The 23092-nt window shown below is 35.6% G+C and overlaps 1 protein-coding gene across 1 annotated transcript in view; it reads right to left on the bottom strand.

The window, feature by feature from the left end:
* Positions 1-23092, bottom strand: part of NBAS (neuroblastoma amplified sequence) — a 181109-nt gene that overhangs the window by 113813 nt on the left and 44204 nt on the right. The window contains exons 24-32 of the mRNA XM_009885333.1: positions 22709-22882; positions 21828-21961; positions 21049-21111; positions 20421-20543; positions 18840-18942; positions 16342-16565; positions 11984-12096; positions 9229-9342; positions 1663-1776 (exon numbers count right to left, since the gene is read on the bottom strand). Coding sequence (XP_009883635.1) covers positions 1663-1776; positions 9229-9342; positions 11984-12096; positions 16342-16565; positions 18840-18942; positions 20421-20543; positions 21049-21111; positions 21828-21961; positions 22709-22882 — 1162 coding nt within the window. The remainder of the gene's footprint in view (positions 1-1662; positions 1777-9228; positions 9343-11983; positions 12097-16341; positions 16566-18839; positions 18943-20420; positions 20544-21048; positions 21112-21827; positions 21962-22708; positions 22883-23092) is intronic.

Raw genomic sequence — 23092 nt, 5'->3', positions numbered from 1 at the left:
AGATGTGACTCAACTTTAGACTGATCGAATGCATAGTAGATACATTATTATCATATTGTAGATATCAGTACAATAGGCATCTGTAAACCTACACACAATTTTTTTTACATATTACAGTAAAAAATCATAATTTACTTCAAAGCATAATATTAAACACCTTACTGGAGTGGCTGAAAAAGAATTAAAATATATCATATATAATTAGAAGAATTTAAATTCATTTCAGATTTTCCCCTCTCAATCTTAAGGCATAAAAAAGAGCCAAAGAAACAAATCCCACGTTCCTTAGTATCATGACACGTCATTTACCTCCACTCATACCCTCACATATACAAATTACAAAAATACTACAAATATTTTAAGAGTTTTGATAGAAAGGTAGATATCTAAGAGACTTCCACATTCCTACTAGCTGCAGTCACATATTTTTATCTGTTTGAAAGGGGTACAGTGTAGAAAGAATGAGAACCTGTGGTTCCCAAAGGCATACAGAAAAGCCCCTAAGATTACATGTCTAATAGTTCAGTATGTATCTTATTACATACAATAGTTGCTGTGTACATCTGCATTCCACATATTTGTGTATTATGTATGGCAAAAACATGCAAATGTTTTCTTGCAAAAGAATGATCATAACCAGCTAGGATCCATTTTTCCTGCATTAGGAGGAAATTACAGGAATCTGGCTGTCACCTCGTCTCGTCAGCTCCTATACATCACACACATCTTTTGTCAGAAAGCCGAGAAATTAAGTTTGGAGATATCCAAACAGACCTGGCAAATGTCTCTCCAAAAGTCTAGGTTCACTTTAAAGATACCTGAACTCTCTTTTATAATGTACACACAATTTAGTAAGAAACAAGTATCACCACTTGTTACTACAGCCTATAATACAGACTGAAAACTAAATACAAGACCCTTACCCAGTGGGCTAACAAAATTTGATTTCTTGTAATTATTTCCAGAGATGAAAAGTGTGATAGAAACTGTAGACAAATATTTTACACTATGCAAATGAACTTTTGCAAACTGAACGTATCTTAGAAAAATATTGAAATATGTTTCCATAAAGAATTCTACAGAGAAACATGACTATGTACATGTAATGAATGCATGTGGACCAACATACATGTTTAATCTCCACAGTGTTACACATGAACATTCATTAACAAAAAAATAACACCCAAACATAATAAAAGAGATTTAAATAACATGACAAATTAACACTTTTTCCTTTGCTTTCTTACAAGAAAAAAGTACCGAGGAGACAATTAAAAATGGAATCTCTACTAAGTTATATTTTGAGCTTCTGATGCAAAAAATAAAGGATTATCTGAATGACAGTATGTAACATCAGTCGAGATCTCAATGAAACTGATTTAGAAGACCAACATTGCTCCAGAAGTCACTGTGGGTTAAGTATTTTGTAATTCTGTAACTACATGCGAGTTCCAGCTCCATGACAACAGGATCTGTCATATTTCATATCACCTGCCTTCTACATTTGACATGCCACAAGTCAGTTGACTTCCACAAACAAGATTTAACTGATTTTTGAATGAAATGGACCAATCTGAAGCATCATACTTCACAGCAAGATGAGAGTCAGAACTCAGATTTCCATTACCATCACCCCACACCACCCCCATTTATTCACTTCACCTGTGGCCATGAGCTCCTGGCAATGCATACTAGCTGCTTTGTAGTCCTGGAAACTGAGCGCTTGTTCCACTAAAAGTATTAAAACTTGACCTTTTCTCTCCATCTGATCATCTCCTGTAAGAAAAAGTCAATATTTTTATTAGTTAATTGGAATTAATGGTCAACTTTATTTCTTAAGAAAACTACACACCACAACATGAAAAGCTCATTGTGAAATTGAAACAGAAATAAAATTATCCGCTTTTTCCTGAAGGAAACAATAAGTAGTTCTGTATTGTTAAAAATATTGGCATCATAGCTGGCCTGAGAAACTACACAACATGTTATACCCAGGTTAAATAAAAAAGTTTTGAAAACTGTATATATGTGATGGCCAAGACATAGATTAAAACTGATATTTAGGGTAAGTGACATACAAATCAAAATCCTGACACTGGAAAAAAAAAAAATCTTCTGTGGACTGTAACAGAAGAAGAATTTTGAAATTGGTAATTGTTTTGTTACAGTATACAAAGCCCCAGTTTAAGCTCCTATTTCACAGAGCCAAATAATCCATGAGATGTGGAAGACAGGTATTTAGAAATCCCTACCCTCATAAATTAAGTGAGTAGTATTGAAACTGCTTTTTCACACCATACACGCAACTTGGTCACCAGACCTTCTGGACAATGCCTCTTCTCCCAGTTACAAATCAAAAGTAACACTTCAGATACTACTGATCTCACGAAAGTGATTTGTTTTACTGACACCAGTTGGTCCAGTCTTGTGCTCAAAATAGTGTGTATGACCATGCACTATATGAGAAAGTGCCTAAATGTATACCCGGGGGGGGGGTGGGTGGGGGAGGAACAAACCCATGCTATTCGTTTTTATTTAGGGAAGAAGGATGGCAAGAAGCTAATAAAAATGAGCAGATTTTTTTCAATACAAGGTTCTTGCTCATGTTTCTCCCTTATTATGAAAAGCAATTTTATGCAGTCACTGCTGTTACAGTCAGTTGAAAAGGGCACTGGTTTATGAAACTGTATTACTACAACTTGTGAAATGCAAATATTTCAGAAGGTTAAACAGATCCAGTTCCAAAAACCATTTAAAGAGTACATGTTTTTAAATTGCAAAGCTGTTATTTTTAATTCCATTTTGCAGATCCATCAACGCAGGCAAAGCAAATTTCTCTTTAAAACTTTCTCAAAAGAGAAGATGTAGTCATGCTAGAATGACATTCAGGGAAGTGAAGTTACCTTAATTACTGAACTCAATCAAGATTCCCCTAATCCCAGTATGTCATAACTAACTCAGCTGGGAGAACAGGTTGGCTTCCCATCATTTCATCTTTTGGCCTCTTGCTCTATGTACTGCCAACACACAATGTTGCAAATTAATCACATCCAAGGCTCTTCTGTTGCAAAATTTTGCCCTGTGGAACCCAGGAACTTCTCATCCGGGCAAAAGCAATTACAGATGACAAAGAGGTGCTTCTATCTACACAAGCTAAATGTGAACTGTCATTTCTATAAGCAAGAGATCCGTACACGCCACTCACCTTCCCATGCCCACTTCACCCTGACAGCTTTACTACTTAAGAGAGATTTGACTAAGCCGCAGACACAAATAAAAGGCAAGAGAAATAATTAAACCATTGTCCCTCAGATTTCAGCAAGACAAAGTGATCACTGCTATTTATTACTTCTTAAAAATCAGTTGGATTGGAGGGAAGAGAGAAGGAATACTCAAAGCAAGGAACAGTTTTCTTCTTAACTGTGCTTAAGCAGTCATATGCTGACAAGTCCCCCATCCCCAAAGTTTTAGCCGAGTAGTTTTGATGCAGTAGGATGCATCTCCGCATGTTTTACAAAAGCTCAAGCATATACTGTAAGGATCATTTTCCTTCCAGTCCATGGCTATACTCCCTCATCTTATCTCCACTATTCACTCATTTAAACTCCCGTTGTCTTGACACGCACTGTTATGCCACAGAAGAACAGTCAGCTCCGACACGACTAGTGAATCCCCTGCAACGCAGAGCCCAAGCCCTTTTCACACGGCTTTCACTGCCTCAACCGTTCGGTCACTTACAATCTACTACCTGCTGCAGATTAACGCCACGTTCTTGTTCTATTCAAACATGAAAAAAATCACTGCTTCAGATATTAAGGCATTTTTAATAATAAAGCCTTATAAAAGTAGAAGTTTTGAATTCCAAATCATTCCTCTTGCCATTCTGACAGACATCAAAGATTTAAAACCAAGAAAGGTTCAATGAGAAAAACCATTAAAACGGTGACCTTATTATATTACATAGTAATTCTCCACTAAGCCTTAATGTTAATGTCTGACATCCAGACTCAAACAAATCAAGTTCAGAAACTGGAAAGGATATCTTAGCCTTTGTTTCCCTTTTATTATTCGTGAAAGTTTGTGTGTGTTCAGCTCCTTCGGATTATTGACTCCTTATGTCATAAGGAAAATACATTTATATTCTAATGGTTACTCCACTCAGTAAGACTTAAGTCTCTAAAGTTCTTTCCATCTCCTTTTGTTATGATGTTTAGTGTTCAGTTAGAAGTTAATACAAGCAGATATGACATTATACCTGAAAGGAGGTTGTAGCGAGGTGGGGGTCAGTCTCTTCTCCCAAGTAACAGGCCATAGGACAAGAGGAAACAGCCTCAAGTTGCACCGGGCGAGGTTTAGATTGGATATTAGGAAAAAAAAATTCACGAAAAGGGTTGTCAAGCATTGGAACAGGCTGCCCAGGGAAGTGGTTGAGTCACCATCCCTGGAGGTATTTAAAAGACAGGTAGATGTGGTGATGAGGAACATGGTTTAGTGGTGGACTTGGCAGTGTTAGGTTAACATTTGGACTTGATCTTAAAGGTCTCTTCCAACCTAAGTGATTCTATGATTCTATTACAAATAATAAAAGGAAAAATATGGAAGCTCAGAAATAACAGAAAATATTTTTTTCTTGAGAAATAAAGGACTTTCGAGTATTTTTTAAAAGTCTGGATCCAATTTGGGTCATATAAAGAAAAAGTGTTTCTTATTGAAACACTTTGAGCAAGGTGCATGCTGTATTTGTGAGTGGATGAAACAACAGCATCCTGAGTGAAACCATGCCATAAAAACTTAAAAGTCAAATGGTATCAAAACTGTATGTATACTCCAGAATACAATTAGGAGATCAGAAAGCACCTGTATGGTTACTTCCATGTGTGTTAAGCAAGAAAGTCAGCACTAAGGAAGGTGGATTTCAAAAATAAGCTTTGACTTAGGAATGTGAGCAAAGCTTAAAGTTACTGGAATTAGCTTATGGATTCTTAAATTAACTGAATTACCACAGAAAGTTGTGAGAAAACAGGATAATGAACAGAAAACATTTCCTGAGAACCTGACTGAAGAAATAAAGAGTAATGCTCACTAGATCTTTTTGATACACAGTAACAGTAGAGAAGATGTTCTTAATTTCTGAAACATAAGCTTTTATTTTTACTCCTCTATTTTGTAAGCAAGTAATTACATAAAGTGAATTCTTTCACATCCTTTGTTAACTGAAAGTGCGGATTAAGTGAGGCTCGTGAGATGTAGAACAACTCCAGCTCCCTGAGCAGGTGCAGATTTTCTGGCTGTCATGCTGAGCACATTCTCCCTCACTCACTTTGCCCATCTGTGAAATTAAGATAACACTTGTGTGCTTACTTTACAGGGGTACTGACGTGAGGCTTCAGTAGAGTTTACTGTCATTAATCAAATACTTTAAAGCAATTAAGAAGGTAGCTGATACATCATTACCTAAGCAATATTTCAGCTTTGATAAGTATGAATATAAATTCTATTACTCACTTTCAGTGCTGCTCTCTAAACAAACTGTATTCAGAGAACACAGCTCTCAAAGCTCTCTGAGGATGACCATGTGCGCTCTACACTTGTATGTGTAGCAAATGCATTCTTTTAGAATTGAAATTAAAATGTATGTGCTTATAGTATTTTATAGGCTATATATCATACATAGTATAACATAGCATATACTATATACCCTATATATACATAGATAGATATATATATAAAATTTATATAGGTATGGATAGATGTAGTAAGCAGGTCTTTCACAATCAGTAACCCTATGCGGTGGGTGGCACGGGGAGCAAAGAAGGGGAAATGCCAAAACAAATTCCTCCAGTTAACAGATAAAGCACAAGAAAGCACTCTACTTATAGATACAGAAGGTGGATCAGCAATGTAAGGGACTGTGTATTTGAGCACGCATAACCAATATCAGTAAGGATGTTCCACGAGACAAAACCAGAACTTCTTTCACAGCAAAGGTGGCTCATACATCAGGATAATTGCATAAGTACTGAAAACCAATTAGGGGCAAAAAACAACTCTTTCTCCCAGCAGCGCTTTATCTAATTCTTCATTAAGCAAGTCCATGAAGTTCAATCCCTAGATTGTTTTTCAATATCCAGACTCATCCCAATATATCTCCATAAAACTCTCATCGTAAGCTGTCAGAAATCAAGTTACCGTTTCCCAGTATTTTTAAACCTGCTAACTATCTGTGCTAAAACAGCAAGGTAGGTTTTCCTTTTCTAATATTACTTTTTAAATAAAATATACTCATTCACAGATCTTAAAATCTAGATGTGTGAGCTGCCCTTTAGGCTACAAACTAATTTGTAAAATAATATTAGCATGTTATCATTCTTATGGCTACCAACTCCTAAAATAACTCTTCATCGTATTAATAATTCACTGTAATGAAAGAACTTAAATTACAAGTCGACAGATACAGAAACACCATTCTTACATGTCTTGTTTTAATTATTTCTTTTTTTCTACCTGCTATTGAATTACACGAGACTCTTCATTTACACACTACGAATAAGGCTATGCCAGCATTCTGCTTAAAATCTGTTTTTAAAGGTATTATTAACCAAGCTATTAAAATCATATGCAACTTCAAATTCACTGTAAGGTTACCTATTCCAGCACCCACTGGAAGTACATACATTAACTGAGGACTAAAGAGTGAAGGTCTACAGACTTTCTTTAATCTGCTGGAAAAATATTGCATTTCCATGCATGACTTAAAACAGCAATGATGATCATGCTTCCTTTGCATGCTTTTGGATACTCTTCTGGATACTTGTCAATGGGATGCAAAGTCAGGCACAAAAAAATTTGCTGTAATAGAGGTATGCTGTTTATAGTTTTCAAGTCCCGAAAAAACTAAAAAAGATTAAAGAAAAACAGAGTTTCTTAAAATGAAAGAAACCTGTTTTCCATAGCCCATCTCCTACAACAAATAAGTTTAGATAAAATTCATAGCTATGGCATTCTCTTACTGAATCATATCTTACTTATAAATGAATATCCTGTACATAAAATAGTATTTCTGGATAAGTGATACGACTAGTCATCCCTCAGTGACAGTCAAATCACAAAAACTTTATTTATTTATAAAAAGAAAAAAACAAACAAAAAATAACCAAACAAAAAAACCCCACACCATCATATCTACCACCACAGAAAGTCACTAATGTCTTCTTGCCTTTTTTCCTTTCAAATAAATGTTAATCTATAACCAAAAGTGAACTTTGAAAGTGACCGAGTTATTTGTTCATTTAGCATACGAGACAGGAAAAGCAAGTGTCAAAGTAGTGTATTCCTTACCGAGACTCACTCTTGAAATATGCTTTTACTACTAAAATTCCATACTTACCACAGGAACAACCATTAGTTATTCCCAAGGTCAACCATTACAGTCAGACAGCCCAACACTTTTAGAATAAATATGTAATTGGTAACATAAGTAGTAGCTTTTAAATCATTCACCTGCTTAAAAATTAACTACCTTGCACATTCACCTTCTCGTTTTCTCCAGCCTGGTAACGGCACGGAAGAGAAAAATCAGGCAGCTATTTCTTTTAAGCTTCTGTTTCCAGTGGTGTCTCAGTAAGTGCCACTGTGACTGTAACACCAGCACACAGACATTACCATATCAATGTGCTCTACGTGAATTCCCTAATATACACTGCCTCTCATCTTTCAGTCTCTGGAGATGGAAGCCACGAGTTTATTCCCTGTTCAAAGGTACATACCAGGGCACTGTAGATGCTGATCTACCACTAAAGCATTAGGACAAACATTACTGGACAAAACAGTTTGTGTTTTTAAGCATCACAGAATCACTGTGGATTTTGTATGAGAGAAGGAAAAGCAAAGGGAAACGTTTAGATTCAAGATGATAAACTAAATATCAGCAGCCTTAGCCTAAAGAACCCAGAATATTAAGAAGAAAAATTGACAGATTTTAACTTGATGTGGGATGAAGCAGAAAGGAAAGGCAAAGAGCTGTACAGCAGTCTTGTCTTATGAACCAATATGGAGACTTTTTTTTCCCCAAAGTCTTGCGAGCAAAGAAAAAAGGTTATGACTGTAATTGTAGTTGTTCCACAGAACAGGAGATTACATGTACAATGAACAAATACATAGATTGGATCCAGCTGCTTCATGGTACCGCCCCTCTCCTCTGCCATCTTTCAAGTAATAGCACTACTTAACAGGAGCACTGAGCTTAACAGGGTCACGACAGCCTTTCCAGTGACTCCCTTCTTTAGGACCTAGACATCTCAGGAGGTCAACATTCTAATTTCTGTACCTCAGTTCATAAACTCACCCAACCCCCGCCCAAATATCTCCCTCCCTATTTATAACACCATGCAAAAATTGCCAATACTGAAATACTGCGAACTCCTGAAAACAATACAAAATATTCTTAAATGATTTAACAAATAGAGAGAAAAGAAACTAACTAGGCATGCATCAGTGACAAAGCCACAATACATTGATTTTATATACCATGCTGCACAAAATATGAATTTCTATTTCATATTTTATATTTCTATATTATATTTCTACATCATAAAAATATAGCAGTATTGTATTTCCAGTTGCATTGAAGTATTTTTCAAAAATCAAAAAGGTCTGCTAGACACTTTAGATAGCCTATGTAAAAAAAAAAATCTAATATCCTTAGGATTCAATCCTTGAAGATGTTTAGCTCTTCAAATGAACACTCAAGCTAACGCGTTATTTTTAGTGCACAAAGGAGATACACAATGCATAGACAAAAGGCTAAAAGCTGAAGTTTATGCATTGCAGATGACCTTCTTTCCCCTCTGATTTAATAATAGTCCCATTTAAGATAAACTACCTTACTTGACAGACAATAAGATTTACTGGAGTTTTAGCATTACCAGTTAACTGCAAGACAATTTATTCTCAGCCACAACTCCTCCAATCTGAAATAAGATTTTAATCAAAATCCAGATTAGACAAAGTTGGTTTTATTTTAGGTAGTAGTAGAATGTCAGAGCAGCTGACAATACCAGCTGTTTTACAAACAAAATATTTCATTCATATAAAATACTTCATTCCTCCCCAATGACTGCTCTTTCACATGGCTTTGTGGAAGTCATTCTAATGAGCAACTCAAATGTCCTAAAGCATAACACAAATGCACATTGCATTGCAATTCAGCGTCTTATTAACACAGCTCACCTGCAACCCTTAGCAAATTTGCAAGTCCCAGGAGCTTAGCAGACTGCTTATAGTTCGCTGACATCTGAGCAAGACAGTCCTTGATGAGACTAAGTCGATCAGAACATAAACGCACTGTTGGAAGAAGAACTGATGTTAGAGGCTGTACAAACGAATCCTACTGCTGTATGTCTGGTTAAACAAAGTAGATGCAGAAAGAGTGCTAGGGAGTATAAGGATGCAAACACAATCTGAAAACCAGCTCCAAGTTACCTGCATGCAGATCCTCAATTATATCTATAAACAGAAAGTTAAAATAACACTGCAATATATCCAGCTCCAATCACTTGCAAGTCAGGCTGGGAAGGGAGGAGGAAGAGGGTGACTTACCTGAACGAAAACTTATTTTTGTTTCAGGCTTTCAAGGCCCAATGTTTTTAAGTTTATATGACCAACCATACGCCTTTATACATTTTTTTAAATATCATTTTTGCAACATTCTCAGAAAAACTGCTGACACAGCTATTAACTTTCATTTAGAATGTTGTAAATAACTAATAGTTCATGCAATATTTTATTTTAGGGTGGACAGGATACATCACACAGACTGAAAGAACTGTCATAGGCAAAATTTTCAGACTGTTTTAATTTACATCATTATTTTCTGAGCAAGTGGAAGGATACCCTGGAAATCACCAGGCTGTGCTAACCAGATCCTGAGAAGCTTCAGGCTGCTACTCTTAAGAGGTAACATTTTCATACCATGCAAGTTCTCAGAACACAGGAACAGCATGTGAATCTTCCACTTAACACTCCACAAGACATTAATGTCTGTGTGAGGGATAAACTCTGCATTAGTGTATTGGGTTTAAAACATGATATTTGGCCTCTCAATAAGAGCAAAGAAGCACTCGCATTAAGTCGTTCTTAAGACTCGTCTTAAGACGTTCTGGAAATCAGATTAAAACAAATTAAGAAAGGAGAAGCAGGAAGAGGTTACACTTAGTTTCATTTTTAATATTCTATCACATATATGTATTAGTATACTGCAGTAAAATATTTTTGTTCACAGATTGTATAAGCAAGATTTTTTTTAAATATTTAAGGTAACTGAAAGTAAACAGAAATAACACCATGCGTCGAACACTTTCAATAAACACGGACTTTTCTTCACCTTTTATGTTAACAAGGAGTCTTTAAACCAGATTTTATTAAAATAGACCATAATAGTAGTTCACAACCTTAACTGCTGAGTTTGCTAAAAACACAAGTGGGGGGAAGCTCTGCAGAAAACTAAACATTTAAGTGCAAATAGAAGTCTATTGCTAATTCTTACTGTGGGAATAACTGATTTTTAATGTTATTTTAATTAAATTCTATCAAAGTAACTGACCATTTAAAGACTTTCATTAAAACTTTAAAAGGTAATTTTAATCTTATTAAATTAATTTCATTTACATAAAAGTTACTGAAGAAGTAAGTCAGTATCATTAATGATATTACAGGCATGATTTCACATACGCTAATTAATCTAGATCAGCTGTATTACACATACTGTTAATACAATATTATGTTTCCACTTTTTTTTTTTTTTAAGAGATACCTTCACATCTACACTGAAAGAGATGAAGAAAATAAACGCATACTTTTTTACAGGCTGACCAAACTGACTAAAAAATAATTCTGCTCTAGAAGTCAACTGTGCAATATTGCAAGATCTAGAAATCACACATTCTCAGTCTGAAATGTTAAGTTTCCTGAAGATAACGTACTCAGCTCACTTTGAAGGAATACTTGGAAAAGAAAAAAAGAAAAAAACAAAACAAAACAAAAAGAGGACACCAAAGTAAAGTAACAACAGCTACTAAAAACATCTGCTTCGTTTTCCACAGACCCACAAGTGCTTTCCATAAATCCCAGTATTTCTCTGCACAATGCCAGAATTAAAACACTACCATCAGCACGTTTCATTGGGATTCATTGCTCTTCTCAGCCAGTTCTTTTAGAGTCCTTTCAGTCCCAGTATTCACGCAGTTTCACACAGTTGCCCACATACCATACATTCAAGCTTCACTGAATGCCAGGTAGATGAGCTCTCTTGCATTTCTTTCACTTCAAAAAGCACGTTTTTTAGTTTGGCACAATCTATAAGCAATAAAATATACTGCAATATATTCTATTTTCCCCTTTATCTCATTGTTCATAATCATCCTTTCTTTCCAACTGCTGTCCAATGGTTTTCCATACCATTGGAGTCAGAGCTCCAAAACAGATTTAAAGTTTTAAACAAGTCACCAGAAGAAATACCTTGTGAGAGTTCACTTCTGTTGTCACTGGATTTTATACTTCAAAATGAAACAGCCCTGTGGAGACATGAAAACTGCCTATACATGAAATACCTCTCTCCCACCCATTATTTTAAACCTTATCTGCATGTAAGCAAGTGCAGACTATTGCAAATACAATGTGACCTCAAACTATTTCTGCTGAAGTTATCAGGAGCTTCAGACACTCAGTACTCTAATTATTAAAAAGTCCTGCTAAAAATAAGTCCTAAAAATATAGATTCCACATGCAGACATCTATCTTATCTCAGATAAACTGAAAAACTTTTTTAAAAAAATCATTTTTTCTTATGTGCCTGTAAAGCTCTTTGGAGACAGGGAATGGACCCTCTAGTTCACTCCTGCAGCACTCACGTGATAGTAAAATATTTGTCATGCATATTTCTGCATGTGATTCAAGTAATCATATAAAGAATAAAAATATGCAATACCTTGTAATGGTAATATTTTCACACCAAATTCTTCAAGGTAGCCAAGCGCACGAATAAGGTCCAGCTCCTCCTGAATAGCACTCGGACAGTCTACAATGAGTTGTAGACAGCACCTAAATAGAAAGGAAACAAACTTTTTCTGAAGATTGTTGAATAAATTCAAAGTTATATTTGTGGAAAAAGTTTACCTGTGAGTTAAAAAAAAAACACCACACAAAAACACACACCCAGTAAACTACTGCGTTGATGAACTGTCCTCCACTAGGTTCAGCAAATGAAAACAAAGCTGACTAAAAACAAAAACACACAAAATTGCTCTGAAGATTAATCAACGCTTACAATTATTAGTAACACATTATTTTAAATATTTCTAAATCATATGTTTTATGAATATTACATTGACATCATCAGCTTTTAGATAATTTTTTTTTAAACAAAACTTGCATTCTGGTACAGCATGTTCGTATGTAGCTTTAGTGATACATGTTTAACAAAAAATCCAAATGCAAAAGAGTCTCAATGACTTAAAATGACCTAATTCATCATGCGCATTAAACCAGGAAAGTATTTTATTTGTGCATTTTATCATACGGCTTTTATCTCTACGATAATTAAAAAATAGACATGTTTACATCAAAAATAAACTCGTACGTTAGCTACATTCCCATCTGAACCTGCAACATTTTTCAGGAGCACTGACAAACATTTCATGGTAAAGCGGAGATTAAAACAGGAGTGGAAAGAAAGAGAACTAGCTACAGATAAGATAAATACAATCCACCTGAAACAACTCATACAGGAAGATTACTGGGAGACCTACACACTGTGATAATCACTCACAAAAATAAGTTAAAGTTACCATGAAACAACTGATCGGAGAGAAGTCAGAGAAGGACCAAAACATCTGACTAAACAAAATAAACACACAGTCACACATTCATAGCAAGTATTCAAGCTATAAGCTGCATATTTTGAAATATCACCATAAAGCTCTAAGATAAAAGTTGATCACGGGACCCTTATGAGATACTAAAAATCCTTTGCATTTCCAGAAGCTGCTAGTGCAAAAAAGTCTCAACAGGAGACTGGACACAAAAAAAAAAAAAAAAAAAAAAAAAGTAAATAAAGCCTAATTTTATGAAAACATTAAATCAGTTTTTCATAGCGATCATAGAATAGTTTGGGTTGGAATGGACCTTTAAAGTTCATCTAGTTCAAACCCTCTGCAATGAGAAGGGAAATCTTCCATAGATCAGGTTGCTCAGAGCCCTGTCCAACCTGGCCTTGAACACTTCCAGGGATGGGGCATCTACCCCTTCTCTGGGCAACCTGTGCCACTGTTTCCCCAGCCACACTGTAAAAAATTTCTTCCTTTTATCTAGTCTGAATCTACCCTCTTTTAGTTTAAAACCATTACCCCTTGCCCTATCGCAACAGGCCCTGATAAAAAGTTTGTCCCTGTCTTTCTTCTAAGCTCCCTTTTAGTACTGGAAGGCTGCAATAAGGTCTCCCCAGAGCCTTCTCTCCTCCAGGCTGAACAACCCCAACTCTCTCAGCCTGTCCTCAGAGGAGAGGTGCTCCAGCCCTCGGATCATTTTTGTGGCCCTCCTCTGGAACCGCTCCAACAGGTCCATGTCTCTCCTGCCCTGGATATGGTTAGCTTTCTGGGCTGCGAGTGCACATTGTTGGCTCGTGTCCCGCTTTTCATCCACCAGTACCCCCAAGTCCTCAGCAGGGCTGCTTTCACTCCCTTCATCTCCCAGCCTGTATTGATACTGGGAGTTACCCCAACCCATGTGCAGGACCCTTCAGTCGGCCTTGTTGAACCTCGTAAGTTTCATACAGGCCCACCTCTCAAACCTGTCCAGGTCCCTCTGGACAGCATCTCTTCCCTCAGGCATGTCAATCACACCACTAACCTTGATGTCATCTGCCAACTTGCTAAGGGTGCACTTGATCCCACTGTCCATGTCATTGATGAAGATATTGAACTCGTACTGGCCCCAAGATGGACCCCTGAGGGACACCACTTGTCACCAATCTCCATCTGGACACTGAACCATTGATCACTACCCTCTGGATGTGACCATCCAACCAATTCCTCAACCTCCAAACAGTCCACCCATAAAATCCATCTCTCTTCAATTTAGAGAGGAGGATGTTGTGGGAGACTGTGTCAAAGACCTTACAGAGGTCCAGATAGACAATATCCATGGCTCTTCCCTTGTCCACCGATGTAGTTACTCTAACATAGAAGGCCACTAAGTTGGTCAGGCAGGACTTGCCCGTGGTGAAGCCATACTGGCTGGCTCAAATCACTTCCCTGTCCTCTTACGTGCCTTAGCATAGCTTCTAGCAGGATCTGTTCCACGATCTTCTCAGGCAAAATTATATTACAGTGCCACATCGAACAGCAAAGGACTGGACTGCTGACCCAAAATGTCTGCTCCAAACAACTGTGCATTTTTTTCCTGTTGCTCCAAAATGAAGCTACTCAATTCTGAAAACCAATGAATCTCTCTGCCTCTATCACCCAGGGGAGAGCTTCTCTCCTACACACAGAGGAAATCCCACCACTACAATATCCTCTCCCCATACAAGTAAATAGCCAATCAACAAATTTTAACTGTGGCAATTATATGCATATAGATAAAATTCAGTTGTAGTTGGGATATCATAACAGTGTATGCACCTGCTTCATTCGGATCACAACTGTTGCACAGTATATCTAGTAGCCCTGGTGTCCAAAATGTAAAAACGTTCAATTAATTTTTAAATATATATATTCATATATTTAAAAAGCCAGTGACTCATGGGCCTTTTAGGCCTCCAAAGCAAATATTTAGAGTGCTTATAAGTAGTAACAACAGTCAATAAACTGTTTTCAATAAAAAGGTAGATATAGAGCTAGCATTATTTAATTAATACTGTAAAAATGACTGTCTTACAACTTTGACCTAAGACAATAATGCCTTTACTAAAAAAGCAAACAACAAAACCGCACAAAAATAAATGAAAAAAACCTCATACTCATCATAATGTGTGTGTGTACTTGGGATGGGAGAGAGGAACAAGCTGCATTTTTTTTTTTCTCCCGAATTACTCGCTTTTTCAGTCATTTTCTAGGTCAGTTATAGAGAATGCAACCACCACTCAAGGCAAGCTACAAAAACATTCTTCCTTTAATCCCTAATGGAAAATATATGATATGTCAATCCATAAAACTTTATAGTAACAATATTTTATTCAGGAAAACTTCTTAATTTGAAAAGGGATAATTAACTACAAACAATTTGACTGTATTACTGTATTCAGTACTCAAAAAAAAAAAACCAGTAACGTGTATGTACATACCATTATGGGTCAAGACGAATTTCTATCTTGACAGGAAGAAAAAAATTTTAATCTTTTTCTTGTAATTAGTAAGTAAGTGTACTCATGTCTAAGTGAAAGTAGTACTTTAAAAAGACATGTCTTCCTTCGTAGTTGAGACATACGTCTTTTGTTCAGTTATGGGATTTTGTTTTGGTTTTTGTGGTTTGGTTTAGTGTTTTTAATAAGTGCCTTAAGGAAAAAGGAAAACTCATTTGGATTAATGCATAACAACACTACCAATGAAACAGCAAATGCTTAGAATAAAACAGAAAGGCTGGAAATAATAAGACATACCTCTGTTTTAAATAATTAGAGTAAGTCAAGGCATCATTCTTCTACATAAGTAATACCCAATTATTTTACCTATCTGCACCTAAACTGTAAGAGAAAATACTTCCATATCTAAATCTATACAAGAATGAACACCCACACTGCAACCTCCAAGGCTGCTCCAATGCCTGAATTCCTTTCTGAAGAATTATTTAGCTTATGCCTAAATGTAACACAGACAGACAGCCTCCAATGAACTCTCAGAATTGAAAAAGATCAATGTAAGAAAAGAAATTAATTAATCGGCAAAATGCTATTTTCTATCATGATAGCAACTGGGGCCCACAACTGCGGTTCAATGCTGTAATGTAGAAAATGTTCAAATAACACGCACACAAAAAGCTTCTTATCCAAAGAGAAAGACCAGCATGTTTCTTCTTCAACCTGAATTCGTTAACAGATTATTCTAGCAACCAGGGACAGCAATAGTGTACACACACACAAAGCAAGTCAGGGAAAAAAAAAAAAACAAAAACCAAAACCAACGAAAAACACCTTACAGAAACCAAAGATATTGTTTCCATTTACCATGTAATTTTACATGAAGAGAAATAAACCCACGTAAGATTCATCTCCTTTTACAGGGAAAACAAAATTCAAGTTTCAATTCAAAGAGCAATATCTATTTACGTACATGATAATCATAAATATACCTGGCCAAATCCATACAGCTATCGGTCAAACTCGTTGAAGAATTGAAATATTCTCTCCCAGCAGCCAAAACTAGTTCAATACTTTTCGCATAGCTGACTCGGTACTGTGGCTTTCCTTTTGAAGAACTTGGTAGATCCACTGACCAAATACTGCAATGCATCATTTGCCCAGCCAAGTGGATATTGTCTATACTGCTTGAGCATAAAAGACTTTCTGTGAATATCTAAAACAAAGAACAATAATTCAATAATCTGCAGCAACAGCTGCAATGAAGCTTATCTGCATTGTATGGAACCACCCCCTTTGAATAAAAGGATCTTTGAAACTAAAACAGTATGTTCAGGCCAAGCAGAAAAGGTAACTTCTACCAAGTAGAGAATTTCCACAATTTAACTAAAGCTAAAATTAACTAGTAGCTAGTTATTTCTACTTCCTGCAGAAAAAAGGCTTACTAACTGCCTTTTTACAGTATAACTTAGAGATCAGAAATTATTTATACCTATATTCTGAGGTGTTAATAGGATGTAAGAATCTGAAAAGGTGGTTCAGTATTAACACCTTAAAAATCAACAACATATGAGAATTTTGTATTCTTGAAGAAACGAAAAATATTTTGAACTGAGCATGTAAGATAGTCTTGATTGAAACTTTAAAAAAAACACCTTCAAAGAATGCACATTAATATAATGCTGTCTCTGCCACAAAACACCTAACTTATTTTCAGGTCAAAGTTTTGCCACACTTTGAGTGTCTTCACTCAAAATAATTTCAGTTCCTTACAAAAAAATTTATTTTTTTTTAAACAGTCAGTATTGTCCTAGTGAAGAGCAACATATGCATTTAATCATTTCAGAAATTATCGCAGCTGCAACAATATGGCCTTGTTTAAAATTTCATAACAAATTAAATAGAATCAATGAATCATAGAACAGCCCAGGTGGGAAGGAACCTCAAAAGACCATCTGCTTCAACCTTTTGTGGTAAAGGGGGCATAGATGAGATTATCTAGCACCCTGTGCAATTGCATCTTGAAATTAAAGTATTTCTTCACTAGGAAGAACCTCTCCAAAACATCTCATGCTCTGGAAAGGAACACAGTTCAGAACTTCTCAAAAAACATCATACAACTGGATCATCTTCCATTTCACAGTATGTTAATCCTCAAGGAACAGTGGAAGACACAAAATACAACAGCCGACCCTTCTTCCTTGAAGATCACATACATACAATTTACCTCTCGCAAAATTTATGGACATGAAGTCCTTCAAGATGACAGGATTCACTTTGCATGCATGTGGAACAGAGTGAGCATCATGCTAAAAAAGATGCCAACACACACCTCACACGTGATTGCAAATCCTCACTGCCTCATCAAGTTCTCAGGTTTTAAGTTATCAAAGTATAATTGCGTACAATAGCACTACATTTCAAAACATTTTCAGCATTCCGAGATCATTTTTCCAAAACCCTTTGTTGTTTTTTTTTAATCATATGGTACATTAAAAATAATTTTATATTACTAAAACTGAAGATCAGAGCAAAGCAAATGCTATTATTTTCAGACTGCTCTAGTACTGTATTTGTTTACATGTGCTTAAAAAAAATTCAAGTACACTAAGCCTTAGCCTGGCACAAAACCATGAACATTAAATAAACCGCAGTTCTCTTTGAGCAACTTCAAATTGTATAGCTACAGAGGAAAAAGTGTTGTGTTTATACATAGTTTGAATAGCACTGCTTTTTTCCTTTTTTTTTTTTTTTCCTAATTTGCTTTCAAAACTTCTCCCAAGAGCTAATCAGATTGGTAGTCATAAGCAATTAAATATGCAAACTGTAATACAAATGATTTGATTATTTAAACACCGATTATAGCGGACATGGCACTGTTTCTGTAATAAACTGCAATATACTGAAGTGAAAAATATAGATAAACAATGCCTGTCACAGAAAATTCTACATCATTCTAAAAGCTGTCCTTTGCAAATATTAATGACATAGGTTTGGGATTTATGCACATGGAGGCGTTTTTTCCTTCAATGAAATTAGATATCCCATCTCACATTCTTTTACTTCAGCTGCAAGCAGTAGAAAGGCCATAATCCTCTACTGATCTTGGATAATATGATCAAACCAGAACTTTGTGTTTAAGAAATGCTTAGCTGAAGAAAACATTTATCTAAGACTGTTTATTTTCATCAGTTTTAAGTGTTTATTATTAAATACATTTGTATGTAGAATTACAAAGTCTCAAGAAGTTGACTTGATTTATAAAAAGTTGAATTCTAGTAAAAGATACACAGGATATTTATTAGAAGGTCTTTGGATGAAATTAATTAACACAGGATGTTTCTGATTTGAATTAAAATATTGTAGAAGAGCCAGCAGACAACGAAGTAACATAACACATGAAAATGTATTTACATTTGTGAGCAACAAAATGAAACAAGAATCTGTAGCTTACTTGGGACATAAATCAGTCAGAAAATGTAAAACTCACCTCATAGCAAGTATCTGAATGTAAGCATGTATATACTTTCCGCTGCATGTCTAACATATCCTGGAGCAATTCCTTCCAGTGTGTCTCACTGACTGATGGCTGCCTACAAACATTTTTGAAGTTGAGTATTCTCTTCTTCAACAAATTTAAAGAAAAGCAGTAGATAACACTACAGTTCCATCACCAATAATACGAGTTTTCTCAAACACTATTTAAGCTTTTAATTGGACTTTTAATCAAAGTGATTTAAAGACAGAATGCTTGTAATATTAAATTACATTAAACCAGAGCCTGTGGGTAACATTGTTTGACAACAATGTAGTACCCAAAGTGTTTTTTCTGTGGCATAAGACAGGAGTTTAAGGAATCTTTATCAAGATCCCCCAAGTAGGTTTTGATAACTTCCAGTAGCACATCATAAAGTTCAAAGTGCCATCTTCCTGCTGTTTTTAAACAGCTGGGTAAAAACAAGTTCGTAAGAGCAACTGAGGATCATTCAAATGCTCTTCTTTGTAGGCAGTCTCAAAGAACTAGTCAATTGCATGGAATCACAGGTCAACAGAGCTACAAGTTTATTTTGTTTCTTAAATTAGAATGGTATTCAGATTCTTGACCCTCTGGATCCATGGATCTCTGTTTACTGGCAAAGCTTCCTATACAACTTCATAAGCTCTAGCAAGACTTTTATTAGTAAAAATACTATGAAGGTTTTTTCACATTATCTTGAGCCTTTCAGATTAAAAAAAGACTTTTTTTTAAGCTAAACAAGCTAGTCCAGCTAATAGTGATTTTCTCATGTGGCATAGCTTTCATTTTAGCAAAGTAAAGGGTCTCTACAGAAAGTGAAAAATCAACATTTTTCCTACAGAGGCATTGACTTGGTCTTCCTAAAGAAAGGTTTTTAGAAGTCAAAAAGCTTTCAGCATGTCCAAGCCTACCCTAACATCACCAATAAACTGTTGTGGATGTTTACTTTAAATATAAAAAAAAAAACCCACACACAAACCACAGTGATGACTGCTTTTCCCAGGGTTCAATCTTTTTATCTGCTTATGCCAAGAGCCGTGTAATAATACATCTACAGTCAGAAGACTAGCTAAATGAAGTAGTTCTTAAACAGAAAAATTGAAAAATTATACTGGAAATATAAGAACTAGAATCAGTACATATAATCAATAAAGTACTCTGTTACCAGAGCCCCTAAGAAAACACACCAAAAAAAAAAAAGAATGTGTTATTTTACAAATCCTACACTCTCAATAAAATTAAATAGGTCTTAAAGGACCTAATTTACAATAGATTAACTTTACTGTTCATCACCTTGCAGTATTTTGCAGCCAGTATGCCTTTTAGGCTTCTTTACTTGAACACAAACATATTGAAACAGGTTTGAAACAAGACAGTTTTTTGAATGTGGAGAATGCAGCCAAAACACCAATCATGTTAATTATCAGTTAACAAATGTGTTTCATGTACACCATGTTCAGTTTGAACACTACAGTTCCCTACTGCAACAAAACAGGCAGGCACACTCTTAACAGTCCTTTCCCTTTTATCTCCCATTCCCATCTGAACACTTACTTGCGACCTGTGTGCCTCGTCAGCCTAACCATCACCTTTCTTGCCTCCTCCGCGTTGTCCTTCGTGTCCTTCACAAAGGAAACAGGTTTCTGAAGTCCATGTTTCTCCAACAGCTCTGACACACTGTAAATGAATAGTCAACACTAATTCTGCACACTTGTACAACCACCTCTGCTGCAGAAGTTCTAAAGCTGTCTCAGACAACGTACTGGAAATGTAAACAGTCTCTATAAGGTCTATAACAGTATGGATTAGCCAGAATAATGTTATTTACTCAAAATAATTAATACTGTAAGGTAAATGCATATCCTCAATAACCTGATGACATATCTTCTCAGCTTTTAGTTTTTGAACACTCAAAGCATTAGAGTATCAAGATCAAAACAAATTCTCTAGATATTTCAGAACCAACCTTTCTCCCCCTCAAAAAAAAAAAATTATAATATTTAAATAGAAATTTTGAATGGGTTTAGCTAAGTTCTGAATATAAAAATACATACAGATGATCTTGTCGACAGCACTAAAAACAAGATAAATATTCTTGCTGCTTCCTTGTCATAAAAAAGTTCTTGGCTATGTCTAGTGACTTCTGTAAGAATACATTACTTATTAAAATAAAATTAAATACCTAAGAATTTGTTCCAGTTCATCTACTTCATCATGAAGAGCGTTAGTTTTATCTGTTTCCAGTCTGCAAAGATATTATACAATTAATATTAAATATATATATACACATACTTCCTGTAATTTCTTCATATAATTCATATTACATAGATACATAGATAAGCAGTTCAAAACATTCCTTGATGAAAATCAAATATATGTTTGCTTGAAAATATTAAGACTGTTGGCTTCTTGCTGGAAGAACAGATAAAATTGAGAGGGTCCCTCAGCCTTCCAAGAACAGAGCTTTTCCTTCCTCCTTACACTTTTCTCAGGCTCTCCTTCCTACACATAAAATATATTGGGAGAATAGTTTACAACTCCTTCTTATGCTTTTACTTTTGAGAATTACTTGTCCTTTGTATAGGTCTTCCATAGAGACCTCTCTCACAGGGCCATACTGTGCTTTTAAGCTAAGTGCAGGACGCCACTAACTGTAACAAGACCAAGACCAGTAAGATCGCACTAACACTTGGTCTCAGTTCACCGGGATATAAAAGTCTAAAACTAACACAGAAGCCTTAGTCTAGGCTGCTACTTTCAATCATGTTTTGTTGCTTTATTTGGTAGAGTATGCATACAGCACAAGCATACATATGACCACAGCAACTCAGACAGGAACAGAATAGAATATTCCAGTAACATTACCTACCCTTTAGTGACTTAACTGTTTTAAAATCATTAATTCACAACTATATTTAACATACCTAAAATATTTACAAATAACTAGCTGAAAATGTTTACCCGTATCCTCTTTGTGGAAGGCATTCCAAAATATCATAACAAAGAGAGAGCTGGTCATCTCGTTCACAACTATAAATACATTCCAACGCCATAATCATAAGCTGGTCTTGGTCAGGAATAATTTTTTGCTGACACTAACAAGAAAAAGAAAGCACATTAATTACAAACAGAAAACGAAAAATAAACAGTTAAGTTTCTTCTGAATACAAAAAGATGAGTACTCCAAATAAATAAATTGTCTTTAGTTGTAATTAGAAGGTCTCTTGCTAAGAACTTAGTGAAGTACTTTTTTTGAAGTTATGACCTGAAACACAACTTGGCTAGTTTCCTACATAATTATTTAAACTGTAGAAGCAGCATGAAATACTCACATGGAAGGTAACATCAACCCTTATTCATTGAGCTCTGGGCTCCATCCTAATGGCCCTCATTTTATTCTTTACCTTTGTTGTGGAAAGGGGTGGGAGAAATAACCTGAACTCTACTGCTAGTAAATGCCTCAGGAAACAAGTATTAGTGAGATCAGACTCTTTCATATCCCTTTTTTATAAAGCAAATGTGCCAGAAGTTTACTTTAAACACATCACCATAAAATTACCTCAAAGAAGAATTTTTACAATAATTTTTGTTCTACTAGGTCAAGATGATAACTACATTAGTTTAACAAGCTCATCAAGAGCAGTTTAATTGTATCATAACTTATGCTATAACACTTTTTAAATAATGTTTTCTAAAACATAACAAATCCTGGGTCCAAGAAGAATGTAAAGATCAGAGGGACAATCTGGTTTAGAAGATGAACTAACCGTACTTATAAATTCACCTCTTCAGGGTAAGACTCTCCAAAGAAACCAGTAGAATCATCAGGTCTCTATACTTACAGCAGGTTTTGAATTCTGAAATATCTTCAGAGGTAGAGTCAGGTCTTCCTTTGCTAATGTTACTAAATATTCTTTAAAAAGTGAATTTGCAAGACCAGGGGACCGATTTTCACAACGGTGAAGAAAAGGGATCATCCACTGATAAACATTCTTCACGTATTTTTCATCAGAGGACTGGAAAGCACAATGAGTTACAGAGAAGAAAAGAAAAAGTTCAGTTTCATTGTCCAAAACAAACAAGAAAACCAAAAACCAAACAGAACGTATTTTGATCAATATAACTGAAACAGTATCTTCATCTATCACAAACAACAGCTGATGCCTGACGTTCACCACTGCCGCACAAATCACTACATCACGAAGCACTGAATCAATCCATCATCC

The sequence above is a fragment of the Charadrius vociferus genome, unplaced genomic scaffold, assembly GCF_000708025.1.
Source record: "Charadrius vociferus isolate BGI_N301 unplaced genomic scaffold, ASM70802v2 scaffold173, whole genome shotgun sequence".
Classification (NCBI taxonomy): Eukaryota; Metazoa; Chordata; class Aves; order Charadriiformes; family Charadriidae; genus Charadrius; species Charadrius vociferus.
The sequence above is the reverse complement of the archived record's forward strand: the minus strand, read 5'-3'. Positions and strand labels throughout refer to the sequence as shown.